Source organism: Phacochoerus africanus, chromosome 11, assembly GCF_016906955.1.
Source record: "Phacochoerus africanus isolate WHEZ1 chromosome 11, ROS_Pafr_v1, whole genome shotgun sequence".
NCBI lineage: Eukaryota > Metazoa > Chordata > Mammalia > Artiodactyla > Suidae > Phacochoerus > Phacochoerus africanus.
Genome location: NC_062554.1, coordinates 102968986 through 102983199, shown reverse-complemented (window position 1 = coordinate 102983199; position 14214 = coordinate 102968986). Strand labels below are relative to the sequence as shown.

Sequence of the window (14214 nt, the reverse complement as noted above, 5' to 3'; positions counted from 1 at the left end):
CTTTCTTGCTGCCCACCTACTTCAGCTTCAGGCTTGTGTACCCTCAATTTGCATAAGTAGCTAAGCCATTTTACCACCTCTTCGCTAGGTCCTTATAGTTGGTCCGTTGCCTCACTTTACACTGTGCAGTAGTTGCCACCTGTTTCCTTGGTGCCTTAACCGAAACCAGCACTAACCTAGTTCCATTTCAACATTCTGTTCCGCTGCCCATATACATCTATGAGAGTGTTTACACCATTGCTTTGTAGCTTTGTTTCTGTCTCCCTGGTTAGAATGTGAGCTTCTTAAGCTCCAGAACTATTTCTACCGTTTTAGAATCTCCAGTGTTTGGTACATGATACATTGTGCTCAATTGAATTAATGAAAAGCTGGAAAAATAGCAAGATCTAGTTTCTTGGGAAATAAAATGAATTTTATATTCAGTGATGACATGACGACAGCTAAAATTATGGTGAATGGGAGTGGATATAGCACAGCTGTTAAGAGTGGGTTTAACTGTCTGGGTTCAAATCTTGGCTTCATTGTTTATTACCCATGTGGTGTTGGGCAAGTTATTTAACCTCTTGATTCCTCCGTGTCCTCATCTTTAACAAGGATAACAATAGTGTTCAGCTCATATTGTGATCATTAAATAAGGAGATATATGTAACACCCTTAGAACAGTGCCTGGCGAACAGAAAAAGCTTAATTAATGTGCATCCTCTTCATTGAAAACTTTGAGAACAAATGAGCTCCACAGGGAAGTGAATATGGAGAAAAATAAGTAGAAGGCAAAGGATTGAGCTGACAGCTCCAATTAGGAGCAGGAGAAGAATAGGGTAGAGAAAAATACAGAATTCATAAATTATATAATCCTTATATGTCATTAAAATGATATCAAAATCAAATGCAGTAAATTGATTAGGTTAGACACAAGTGTTGCCTCATAGGTATAACCTTTGGCCATCAAAATAAGAAAGAGTTTCCACTGGAATTAAGTTGAAATGATATTCATGTAATTGGAAAATTAATAGTGGTTTTCATTATTAATAACAAATTATTTTTAAATGCTACTGTTAATAAAATAAGGTAATAGAGAGTAGTGAGTATGTAAACTGTCCAGTTGGTGTTAAAAATAAAATTTGAGGAGTTCCCATCATGGTTCAGCAGAAATGAATCTGACCAGTATCCATGAGGACACAGGTTTGATCCCAGCCTTGCTCAGTGGGTTAAGGATCTGGCATTGCTGTGAGCTGTGGTGTAGGTCACAGATGCAGCTTGGATCTGGTGTTGCTGTGGCTGTGGTGTAGGCTGGCAGCTGTAGCTCCGATTCCACCCCTAGCCTGGGAACTTGCATATGCTGCAGGTGCGGCCCTAAATAAATAAATAAATAAATAATAAAAAAATAAAAATTGAGGGTGGCAGGTCAAATAGAAAAGATAAAAATGAATCACTGGCATTCATAATACATATTTCTCCTTATCTTTAGAATTTTTTTTTCAGTTTCTTTGGTAATATTTAATCCATTTCATCAGAGCCTGTCCTTGTTTGTCTCAAGTAGGGACGCACGACAGAAGACCAAATAGAGTAATTAACTTGAGGCATTATGTGATCTGGAGAATTGCAATTATAGGTCACCAGTTTAAATCTGCCCTGGTTAGTAGAAGGCCATTACCATCTGTTGGCTCTTTAGTAATTAATATGAAGTAGATGTCTCACAGTATCGGCTTTTAATGTAAAACCTGACCTTACGTCTGCTGTGCTTTTTTATTTGGATTGGTGAACTGAAGAGGACAGTAAGAGGTTACAGAATTAATATGTTCTTCCTAGACAGCCATCTGTGTTTCTCCTCCATTCTCTTTACAAGTTCATGGCCTCGTCTCACTCGTCTTCCGGTGCTTTTCCGGAGAACTTGCCCATATGGAAAAGGGGCACCACATTCTTATTGTGCTTCTAATTATCATCATGATTTTTCAATTTTCCACGAATCCCTAAGCAGGATACTGTTCCCAATCAAATAGGTGGGGCTCTAAATGCCAATAAATACAGTGCTGCAAGTCAAAAAGCTCCCCAGAGCACCACCTCATTAGCAGTCTCCACAGTAAGCAGATCGTAGACTCAGGCAAGGAGCCTGAAACCCGCGCGATCTTGAGTCATCTGGCCTAATTATTGGTTACCATGATATTTATGATATTTCCTTCTTGTACAGACTATTGCATCCTTTTTTAACTTTTGTATGCAGTTCTAGACTAATCAAGAATTATTTGTGTCAGTCATTTCCACTCTAAAGATACCGAATATACTCTGACAGTTCCTTATCTGCAGTTGCTAGAATCATCTGTTGCTGCCACAATTGCCAGCCCTTGGCAGCACCTCTCTCTACCAAGGGGGCCATGGGTATTTGTGCCACATTTACCATTGGGAGGCATATTCTTCCTGCCTGAAGTGAAGGAGTGAAAATTCTGATGCTTCACCTCTGAGAATGGTCTTGGTTTTGCCATCAAGGTTTAAGGGAAATGCATTGATTTTTTTTTTTTTTTTGGCCCCTATCGTTTAAGACATATTGGAATCAAGAATCAATGTTTTGGGAGTTCCAGTTGTGGCTCAAAGGGATAAAGACCAGATATAGAGTCCATGAGGATACAGGTTTGATCCCTGGCCTCGCTCAGTGGGCTAAGGATCCAGCATTGCTGCACGCTTCAGGGTAGGTCGCAAATGCAGCTCAGATCCAGTGTTGCTATGGCTGTGGAGGCCTCAGCTGCAGCTCTCATTGGACCCCTGGCCTGGGAACTGCCATATGCTATGGGTGTGGCCATAAAAAGGAAAAAAGAAAAAAAGGAATCAATGTTTCACCCTGGGTAGGTTTCTCATATCCATATCTATTGAGTAGCATGGATACTGGATAATAAATAATGATAACAACCATAGGGAAAATAGTAGTAGTAGTTGTAAAAATGTGGCATTTCATGAATCCTCTGTAGGTGCCAGCATTGTGAGGAAGAAAGCCCTATGATCCAAGTTTTAGATCTATAGTAGGTGAACATTGCACATCTAAAAAGAACTTGAGTGCGTAGTGCTCAGTTTTCCTTGGTCACTCTTGAAACATCTGGACAAACCCATCAAAGTCACTCTTCTCAACTCTCAAACGTACATCCTGCAACCTAAAAACATCCTTAATTTCAAGTTTAAAGAAAACAGTAAATGTACAATTTTTAAGGGTCAGCCTGGAGCTGCCGTAGCTGCCTGCTTTCTATAATTCACCATCAAGGAGAAGAGCTACAAAGGTCAGGGAAGTGCCTCGGAGGAGAACCCAGGAACAGAGAGTTTGGAAAGAGCTGTGAGCAGGTTTTTTGGGTTTTGTTTTTTCTATTTTCTCCATCCTTTAATAACACCCAATGAAGCAGAATTTCCAAATGAATCGATAGGCCAAGAAGGTAAATATTGGTCAAGCGGCTGCTTTATTTTGTGTGTTCACGCCTATATTTAGTGGCAGCCAAAATTTGTATTTTGAAAGCATGAATCATCCATGACTCCTTGATATCTTTGTGTGTGTGTGATAGCAAGAAAGCGCTTTGCTCACTCACTGTTAATAAATGTTTATATCCGCTCAGCTAGCTTGGTTACCCTCAGCTTGCAAAGGCATAAATCACTGGCTGCTGTCAACTCTGGAATTGACCCACAGATTAAATGTAGATCACTAGGAGATAGGTGCTCTTCGAAGTATTTTTTATTTTCAAGAAATCTTCCCACTCTGATTGCTGTGCCTGCACCTGCTAATCTTTTTCTACTTATTACCCCAGTTCACTGTATGGATAGCAGAGAATTCCAGATTACTCCTTCTACACGTTTATGTCATCCTGTGTTGAGAAGTAAATCAGCACTAAATGTCACAGACTCTCTTATGCAGGTTTATTCTTTAGAATAGGCTGTGATTTGATCAAATGGATTTTAAATTCATTTTCTTAAAAAGCAATTTATTAAATTTTGCAAACTTATAACAAGGATTGAGAGTAACTGAGTAAACAGAATTTAGAAGGGTCATGTCTTAATCTTATCTCCACTTCTACTTTCAGTTAGACTGCTTCTTCTCTCCTCCATTTACTGTTGATAAATATCCAATAATAATGTCAATTTCCCTAGTTTAACAAACACCAAAAGGCCCTGATGAAGATAACAGCCATTAGATAAATCAACAACCCATTAAAGAAAAGCTTTAAGTCAGGACAGGAGAGTCTATTATCTCTTATAGCTCTTGTACATTATGCATTGGCCAAACTCATTGTCCCAGGGGACACTAGGCAAATCTCCAATCCTAAATAAGAATTGGAGCTTTCATTCTGGGATTCTGCTGTCACCTGTCTAAAACGGTTGTCACAAGTTGTTGACTCATTAATGGAGATAATAGTGATAATATCCAAATTATGAAGAAATAAAAATGAATTTGTCTGAAAATGTAAAGTCTTAACACAAGTTGGGGCTGTAAACCAGCTACAATGGAAAAAATAAAAATCATTGTAAATGAAAAAAATGTTAAAGCAAAATTCAAAAAAATAAATAAATATAAAAAGAGAAAAAAATCAAAGACAAATGGTGAAAGGGATGATTACATTCGAAGTAGAAATGATTTTTAAATGTGCTTTTGGGAAATATAATCCCCTAGCACAGTGATACCTACCTACTAAAATGCCCACCTTATTGCCCATAAATTGGGCACCCTAGAAAAAGGTTTTTACAATCCATTCAATGTTTTTCTTTTTCTAGAATGTAAGGGAAAAGAGGAGGAAATTAGATGATGCTTTCCAGAAATGTGCTTTGCAAATTACTGTACTGGAAACTGTCTGGTCTATAACTTGAGGGATTTGAGTACCAGCTTTCTAATGAGGATGAACCTGAGCTCAGTAAGACTTGTGGCTAGTCCATGTTCCCATGTCTTTTTCCATTAAGAATCGGAATGTTAACTATGATCTTCTGGCCAGATTCCAACTTGGTTAATTGCATGCTGTCTATCTAAATTCCCTTCGCTTGGGATGTTCTTCACTTTGGATCGCATTGCTCTTCTTGTCATGTTTGCCCCCGAGAGATGGGTGCATGATATTGTAGGATGAGCCAGAATATAATTTGTTAAGCTAATAAGAGTACTTTGGGGATGAAGGGTTAAACGTAAGTAGTGTGCTTTTCACAATTTCCCCTCAATACATCCTATGTGTATAGTAATTAATGTGGAATAGCATTAGTGAAACATGGAGTTGAGCCAAATCACTATGACAAGAATGGCAATAACACAGAAACAAATAGTATTGATAAATTCTACTAAAAATAACCAAACAGAGCTCCAGAGCCTCTCTGCCTAATGTACCTTTTTCTCTTTTTTTTTTCTGACAATAGGTTCTTTTCCTTTATTTTTTACTTTTTTAATTAAAAGTATTGTGCCAATTTACACAATACAGTGTTGTGCCAATTCTGATGTACAGCATAATGACCCAGTCTCACACACACACACACACACACTTTCTTCTTCTCATGCTGCTATCTTCCATCATGTTCTATTCCAAGAGATTGGGTATAGTTCCCTGTGCTCTGCAGTAAGACCTGGTTGTTTATCCTTTCTAAATGTAATAGTTTGCATCTACCAACCCCAAACCTGCAGTCCTTCTCACTCCCTCTTCCCTCCCCCTTAGCAACCGCAAGTCTGTTCTTTAAGTCTGTGAGTGTGTTTCTCTTTCTGTTTCCATTCTTGTTTGTTTTTGGTCTGAAGCTGACATATTTAATCTCTACATTGACGTGATGTTCAATAAGTGAAATTTTTTTTTATTCTATATGAACATCAAAAACATAGTAACATTTCCCATCTTCTTTGTCCTTAGCACTGCACATAGCTCAATTATTTGCATAGCGACACTCATTAAGATAAGGTGTGTTAAACGAATGAAGAGAGGGGAAAAAAGAAGGAAAGGAATTACCATTCACCGATTTCCTAAGGTTCACCAGTCTTTAGAATGAGCATGTTTCTTACACTATCTCATCTTGTCCTCATGATTACCCCCATTTCACAGATGAAAAAATAGAGGCTCAGAGAGGTTAAATGGCTTCTCTAAGAGGAAACAGCATTGGCTTTCAAAGTTAACTATCTTGTTTTTCACAGCCCCAGCCCTTTTGTCCCTCAGGATCTTGCAGCCTCCCACATTGTGCTTGGCATTCTCGGCCTTAATTTGAGGAGGCAAGTCTGAAAATCTCAGACACTGTGAAAGTCAAGTTGATCCCCACAGACAAGGTTAACAACTGCCCTATGGAATTTTACATTGTTATTCTTTCTCTCATTACTCCAATTCAAATCTGTCACTATTGCCATTTTAGAGTTGTCATAACTATTGCCAAGTAATTATACACTTGTCACAAAATATACTATAAATTGAATCTTTATGGATCTTAGTACACAATGTTTCAAATGTGAATGCTTAATGAATCCAGAAAATAATGAGAGAGAGAGAGAAACACTCTTTAAGCTCCCTAAAAGTCACTCACTGTGGTTGAGTCTATTGTGTTGACTAGGCAAAATGCACTTCAGCCCTCCTGCACCTGGACTGTGTTCATAGCCAAGCTTTCAGCTTTTTAACTGGCATTAAATTACTGAGAAATTGAATATGTGGAAAATGACAGAAATTCATTTTGCCTCATGAGAGAAATCCTTCTCTTCCTATGTTGGTTTTGTTTATAAGCAGAAAAGTTTGTACCAGTAAAGACCATTGAACCAGGATGTAGGAAATACACATTTTTATATGGTAATAGCTATAGCGTGGTGAAAGCCTTAGGAAACACGATGATATGGAAGCTGTAAGCCAGTCAATTTCTAGTCACTCAGTCACACATCTCACTTTAACCCAGAAACTCCTGTACCAATATATTTTAGTTCCAGCCAGACAGTGGCTAATTTATGGCTCTGCCAACAATACCATTTTAATTAATTTTATTCATCTTAACTTCTCTTTTCTCTGCTCCTCGTATCTCATCTGTTTGCATTGCCTAGATTTTAATTAAAAAACCTCTCCTCTCTAAGGAGCAATCTGAAGTGGCAAAAATAATCACTTAAAATATTACAGTCATTAAAAAATTGGCTGTGGTGGAAGCCATGCATTTTCAATTTTCCTACAAATGATGTTTTAGCTTCCTTTTAAAGTGCACTTTGTATCTGAATTGTCTGCCACCAGCCAGCTTGGCTATCAAAAATAGTCTTCCAGCTGGGTGGGCTGAGTGACAACTCCTTAATGGAGGAAATGGATGGCTCTCTGCTCATGTGGAGGGGAAGGCATACCAGGCAGATTTCATTCCATCTGCCACCAGCTCTCTGCAAGCTGGCATTGCCCAAATGCCCAGTATACTCATTCCAACAAAAAGGATACCATCAAAAATAAATTGTAAGGGTATAGATGCCTGAAAGAATCATCAGGGCCATTAGACTCTGGGGAGATAATATTAAGAGATGCCTCAGTGTTCGTCTATGATGAAAACCTAATTAAACTATGGTGGGGGGATTGCAAGTACTTTTACAAGAGGAGACGTCATTAACATTTTCAGCAGTTTAGGGAGCAGCCTTAGAAAAATACTACTCTGAATTGTGGCCAAGGACTTGTTATATTGAGGAATTTGCACTGATGTTTCCTGTTGATGCTTTTCTGAATGGCAAATTCTTGTCACTTAGTTACACTGTGTTCTGCTTTTCAAGTAATGAAAACCCATTTAACAGCAGCGTAGAAGATATTTTTGATTGACAAGTAGAAACAAATTAGGGCTGTACTTAAGGGATTTTCAAAAATTGGAGATCTCCTACTCTTAGAAGTACAAAGTATATGTCATCGATCAATGCTAAAATAATGAAACAAAGTGAAAGTAATTATAATTAATATCATAATTAATGTAATTAGGAGGGCTAGGAATAGGAAGATATGTATAGAACGATCTGCACAATTCACACCTTTATTTTACCCCCAAATAAATGCTTCATTACCTGATAAATATTCACCATGCGTCAATTAAAAGCCTATGACTCAGGAAGTCACATGTTACCTATAATTTTCTGAAGAAAACCTGTTGTATTTTTGCTGTACTCAGAATAAATAGTCCTGAATTCCAGTGTATTCTTTTTGTCGTATCAAGAGCTCATATATCTCACAGAGTTAGACGCTTAACTATCCTACTGAAGTGGTTTAGATTTTAATTGTCATTGCATATAAATGACATGAGTTTGAATAGATGCTGAACGAAAACATCTGGGTATTAAAATCACTGAGAGTAATTTCCTGAAATTCTTTTCATACTTTCAATTCACGTTTTGTTTGGATTTTTGACACAGTACATTGATGTTATACAGTGCAAGTTCATCTGTAAGAAAAGTGGCAACAGACATCTTGTATTAGTAAGTTTTCCGAAGGAGAGTATTTGGTAATCTGCCAAAATTTAGAGGGCTTTTAAAGTTCTAATTGATGGTTCTACATGCCCTGACAGTGAATGAATGTTTGCAGTATTTTTACCATATTGTATTGTGGAACATATTCTTTTACATTTTACTAAGGGTTTAAGTTGATCTGAAGAATTTTAATGACTATTCTAATGAGAAACACAATTAAAAGTAGTTTAAGATATTCTATTTCTCTATCACCTAGTGCTAAGGTCATATACTGCTAAATCCTATTTAAGGGGAAAGTGCATATTCAGAAATAATTATTACTTTGGTTTCGAAAAACACTTCTGCATACAATCATATTTGTGCTTTTAAAAGCATCTTAGGGAATAAGTATTATTGGCCCCATTCTACAGCCTAAGAAACTGAGGCCTGCCTCGGTGGGGTAAATGACTTGTGCAAAACCATGTAGCCATTCAGTGGAGAAACTGCACTGGAACATGCCTTCTCATTCTAATCCCTAGACTCCTTGAGGGTGGCCAGTAACTAGGTTTTCATTGCTTGTCATCTGGATTGCTCTTAGATAATAGAATTTTGGTGTTTTTTTTTCCCATCCTAATCTCTGCAATTCCTGTTAGGCTCCAGGGGAACATTCAAGTGCCCTACCTTCCCAGGCCGTGGATTCCCACTCAGAGGCAGAGATGGAATCTCAAACAACCAAAGGCAGGAGACCTCTCTCAATCTGAATGTAGCCAGGCATAAATTCTCAATTTGGAGATCACCTAGAAAGCCAGTTTAATTCTAAGACATGGAGCCCTCGTGACTAATTCTAAAATAGAATTAATGTATAACTCTACTCTTGCCTTGATGTAGGAATCCTCAGAATGAAAACCCTGGAACTGCCCTCCCAAACTTTCCCAGGATTCCTAAAAACAGGGCCTGTACATATGAATTTCTCAGTAGGCCTGTTCCTGCCCATTCCTGCTCAAAAGCGCAGTAGTTCACCAGGTTTGTACAGACTGGGATAGTCCCAATAGTACCTGGCTGGCTTAATCTACCCTTACTCCAAACCATGGAAACACTGTGTTCTGTTCGTAATGGCTGAGACAGAAATTGGCCCCTCATCTCCTTAGCATGGTGGGGAGCAGAGCGAGCCATCCAGAGCAGTGTGTGCGTCCAGTACCTCCCCAGGCCCCACTGCCCAGAAATGGCAGCCCCATCTAATGACAGCCCCATTTTGCTAAGAGACAGAGGAGGTGGAGCCTCCCCCCACTGACCTGTGGCTGTTTATTTGGGGTGTGTTACAACTTTTCTTTGGTAACCTGTTGCTGTACTAAGACTATGAAGAAAACATTCAAATAGCAATGCTTCTCCCTCTCCACACCCAAAGTGGGACATTGGGCCCATTTGGGAAGGGAGAACAGGGCAAACTATGAATCTTCCCCTAAACTTGACAGATAGAAATGGGATGTTTCTGTGTAAACATCAGCCCCGATGAGTATAAACCACTTCCCAGTTTGTTTGAATTTACACTTAGAGTATTGTACTTCTACTATAGATTGGCCAAGGACATCTCCTTCCCTGTAAAAATAAACTATACCCATTCTATCCTTCATGGAAACTTTGGGCAAAGACAGATCCTACTAGTTTTTAGATTTTGCAAGTATGAAAATTGGTTAACGCTCAAAATGAGAGTTAATTTTTTTCAAGTGGTTTTCTTCTTGCTCGTTGTCATAAATACTACTTGTATTTCATATGCTGGAACTATTGCAGTTATAGTGACAAAAAGGTATATATGATAGCTACTGTTTTCTTCCAGTTTTATTGAGATACAGTTGACATCCACACTGTATAAATTTAAGATGTGCAGCATAATGATTTGATGAACATACATCATGAAATGATTACCATAATAAGTTTAGTGAACATCTATCATCTCATTTAGATATAAAATTAAAGAAATATAAAAATATATTTTTGATAGCTAATTTTTAGTAGTTGTGTAATTACAAATGTCTATTAAAATATCAAATGTGTTTGGTAACAGCCAAATAATTAACAAAAAGATCCTTTAAAATACACTTCAATTTTTCTAAAACACCAACTCATTTTAATTTTGTGAAACAAGTTTTAACAATATGCTATTCAGTTTCATAATGATTTGTTTCTTTACATTAATTTTCCATCTCAATGAAATTAAAATAGGCATGAAATATGTTAGTAATATAAATCTAGAAAGAGTAGCAGAGAATAATTATGTATAATACAGAGTCTTAAAATATTAGCTAACAATTCTGAGGTAAGCAAAATCAAAATGGGAATAATTAAATTGACGTTTAGCTGTATAGCACAGGAAACTGTCTAGTCACTTGTAATGGAAGATGATGGAGGATAATGTGAGAAAGAAATATATATATATGTGTGTGACTGGGTCACTTTGCTGTACAGTAGAAATTGACAGAACACTATAAACCAACTATAATGGAAAAATGAAAATCATTTAAAATTTTATTTTAAAAATTATAAATAGATAAATATATTGATTTTTAGCCAGAAATGACCAAGATTTTGTTATGCAAGTCACTCTTTTCATCACACAAATATGTCCTTTTAAATTCTATTATAGACCATTCTGTTTTCATATGTGTAGATATTTCATGTGTGCCTTTTCCTTGAACAGTGACCTAATATCATTTGCATCAATGTCAGAGTCCTTATGTTAATTCCAAATAAACGTAGGCCACAGTTATTCAGGGTTCCAGAAGATAGCTGTGAAAGCCCCTATTTAGAGCCTATTTCATTATTAGGAAAGTAATTGTTGTTATTCTAGTTAGCCTTAATTTTTCTTACAGAGTGCATAGTAGTAGAGGATCCTTGAGTTTGTCATTGTTTCATAGTTTCTATTTACTGTTAAATAAACTGAGTCCTGAGTTTGATGATGGGGGGTTAAGGATGACATATAATGGCTCATTGCACACACTACAGTATTATCAAAGATAATGGCAGGCTCCATGGGTATTCTGTACATCTTAGTGCTGTGAAATGACTCCATCAAGATCATAGGCTCCGACGCTCCTGAATTTCTGAAACTTCTGGAAGCTTTTTTCTTTCTGTGCAGTAGTCGGATTTCTCTCTCCACTGATTTTACCTGCCATTACCAGCTTACTTGTCATAAAACACTTCTTTGCACACAACCCTGCTCTGTTTTATGACATCACTACCAACGGAATATTGCAGAGATCTCTCAGACAACTGTTTAAGATCCTTTACAGTCATCCTTCAATCTAATTCTCAAAATTATGCCTAATTGTCACCTTTGTCATTCATTCCTATCTCTCATCCAAGTTGGATTTTTATCCATCCTTTAAAGCCAGTTGAAGACCTGCTCATCCCTGAAGCCCGCTCCTATAAAACAGCCCTAGACACAGCAATTCCTACCTTCTTCCACTCATTAGCACTTTCCATATGCTGTCTTGATAAATCTCAACTAGTCTGGAATTTTTTGAGAGCAAAATTAAGTATTATTATATTTCGTTCTAAACCCCTTCCCTCCAGTACTTCCTTAATGCCTTCTACATTGTGTAAGTTCTCCATAAAAGAGTAATAACCTGAGAGGCATAACTATATCATTCATTTATTCATTTATTGAATTATTCAACAAGTGGTTTTGAATTCCTATGATATACCAAGCACTGTGCTAAGACCTGGAATATAAGGACATGATATCTGCCCTGTGGCACTCACTAAGCCTAACTGATATTCTCTGTCCAATTATTTTTCTTCATTTCCATTTTGTTTTAAGAGTATGTAAAACTTAAAAGAGGTTTCGATCTTTCATTTAGAGCATTTCTCTCTGTGTGACATTACCAAAAATGATTGATGAAATACATCATATTTTTAAGTAAATGCTCTGCTTACCTAGCTCCAGAGTTGGAGCTTGCCTTTGACCTGCTCACTTAAAGGTTGAAAAAAAAAAAAAAGCTTCACAAGAAATTATATTTATTTCTTCTTGGTAAGCCTAGTAGTCTTTTGTAGGATAACAAAGTCTGCTGTTTATCTCGTTGGGAATATCATGAACTTCCTAGGTCTGGTCAGAAACTTTTACTCAAAAGTTGGCTGAGAATATATGATCATATCAGGGAGTACTCTGACCTTTTCTGTATTCATGTTTGGATTAGCAAGCTGTTCTGCTCATATCCCATTTGTAGACAAATTGTGAAAGGCTTGAATGGCAAGCCAGAAATATATGGAATATTAAAAAGGTCAGTGTGATTTAGCCCATAACCACAGTATTGAAAATATACGACAAGTCATTATCACACTTAATTCCCACAACAAGGACTGTGTAGAGATGGGAAATTATTCCAATTAAAATATTCTTGTTTCATACTGAAGGCTGAAGTAGCAAAGCTCAAATGGCTTCTTGACTTGTTGTTTGTGCTAACTTAATAAGTTGGAAGGAAATTGTAATTGAATTAACCAAGACCAAAAAAAAAAAACAAAAGAAGAGGTAACAAGCTCTTTTGATTTCAGAGTTCATCGTAGAGGGAATAATATAATCTCTTCTCTAAAAACTGTAATTATACATGAGTAAGGCAGATACAACTACAAAACCAATTCAACAGGCACCCCATGCTTCCTTTTTATCTACAGCATAGCTGTCAGTCAGATGGCAACTCCATTTATTTCCATGGAAATGAAGGCAGTGAGTTCAATTTTGCCACCACCCGGGATATAGATCTTTCTACAGAGGATATTCAGGAGCAGTGGTCAGAAGAATTTGAGAGCCAGCCTACAGGGTAAGTAATTGTTATCTCTCATGCTGTGTATAGCACTTACATTTATTCCACTGGATCTGTTTTAAATGCATATTGCTAAATAGCAAAAGTATACTTAAATCGATACTGGTGATTCTTATCATAAAAGAGCCAAAAGGGGTATACTTATCTTAAAAATTCTTTATTAAGTCATCCACTATTCTTATGCATACTGAAAATTTGTGATTGCAAATATCTTTTAACTTCAGTTGAATCATTTATATCTCATCTTTGTTTACTCAGCTTTTACTGGGGAATAGGACTTTTTTTCCCCTCAATATGTATAAAATACAAAATCTTTCCACTACTTTTATATTGAGACTTTCAGTTGTCTTCCTGGAATCTGAGATTTATAAATGCTGTTACCTGATTTTCAGTGGAGTGTGGTTTTGATCTATAAAAATTGTTGATGGGGCACAAAATTTATCTTTGAGAGATTTTTAAAGAAGGAATATGGGGCTGAGGTTGAAACAATGAAGATGGTTTGGTCGTAGTATTTTCTGGTCATTCTGAGCTGTGTGCCTTCTTCTTGGGTCCTGTGTCCCTATTAATTGAGTAACACTTTCAGAAGTGTGTGTTGAAAATATTAATAGGTTCAGAGAATAAAAATTCATGAGGTGGTATGAATTGGAAGGAAATTCTAGAAATTTTCTAGTTCTCACCTGTCTTTATTTTTCACTAAACATTTGTAATCAGAACACTGGTTCCTTATTATTTAGTGTATGTTTTATAAGACTATGATGAAGATGTATGAAATTAACATAAAATATAATTTCATAATGAATATGAAATAACAATAACTTAACTGTTAACTATGAGAAACTTTTCCAGAATACAACAGATGAGGTAGTCACGTCTCTCTGATCTCAACAAATCAAATCTAAACTGGATGGGATGCTAAGTGCCTGAGTGGCAAGAAGGCCACTATTGCTCCCTTGGGCACCCCACTGCCTATGCATGGTCCAGAAACTGCATTCGGACCCAATAAGAAGAGATCTGACCAGCAGCCTAAGCTGCTGCTGC

General features: G+C 37.0%; 1 protein-coding gene across 3 annotated transcripts in view; it reads left to right on the top strand.

Moving 5' to 3' along the window:
- The window catches only part of RELN (reelin), a 500685-nt gene that overhangs the window by 293120 nt on the left and 193351 nt on the right, over positions 1-14214 (top strand). For all 3 annotated transcript variants that reach the window (XM_047752963.1, XM_047752962.1, XM_047752964.1), the window contains exon 11: positions 13028-13173. In XM_047752963.1, the coding sequence (XP_047608919.1) occupies positions 13028-13173 (146 nt within the window). The remainder of the gene's footprint in view (positions 1-13027; positions 13174-14214) is intronic.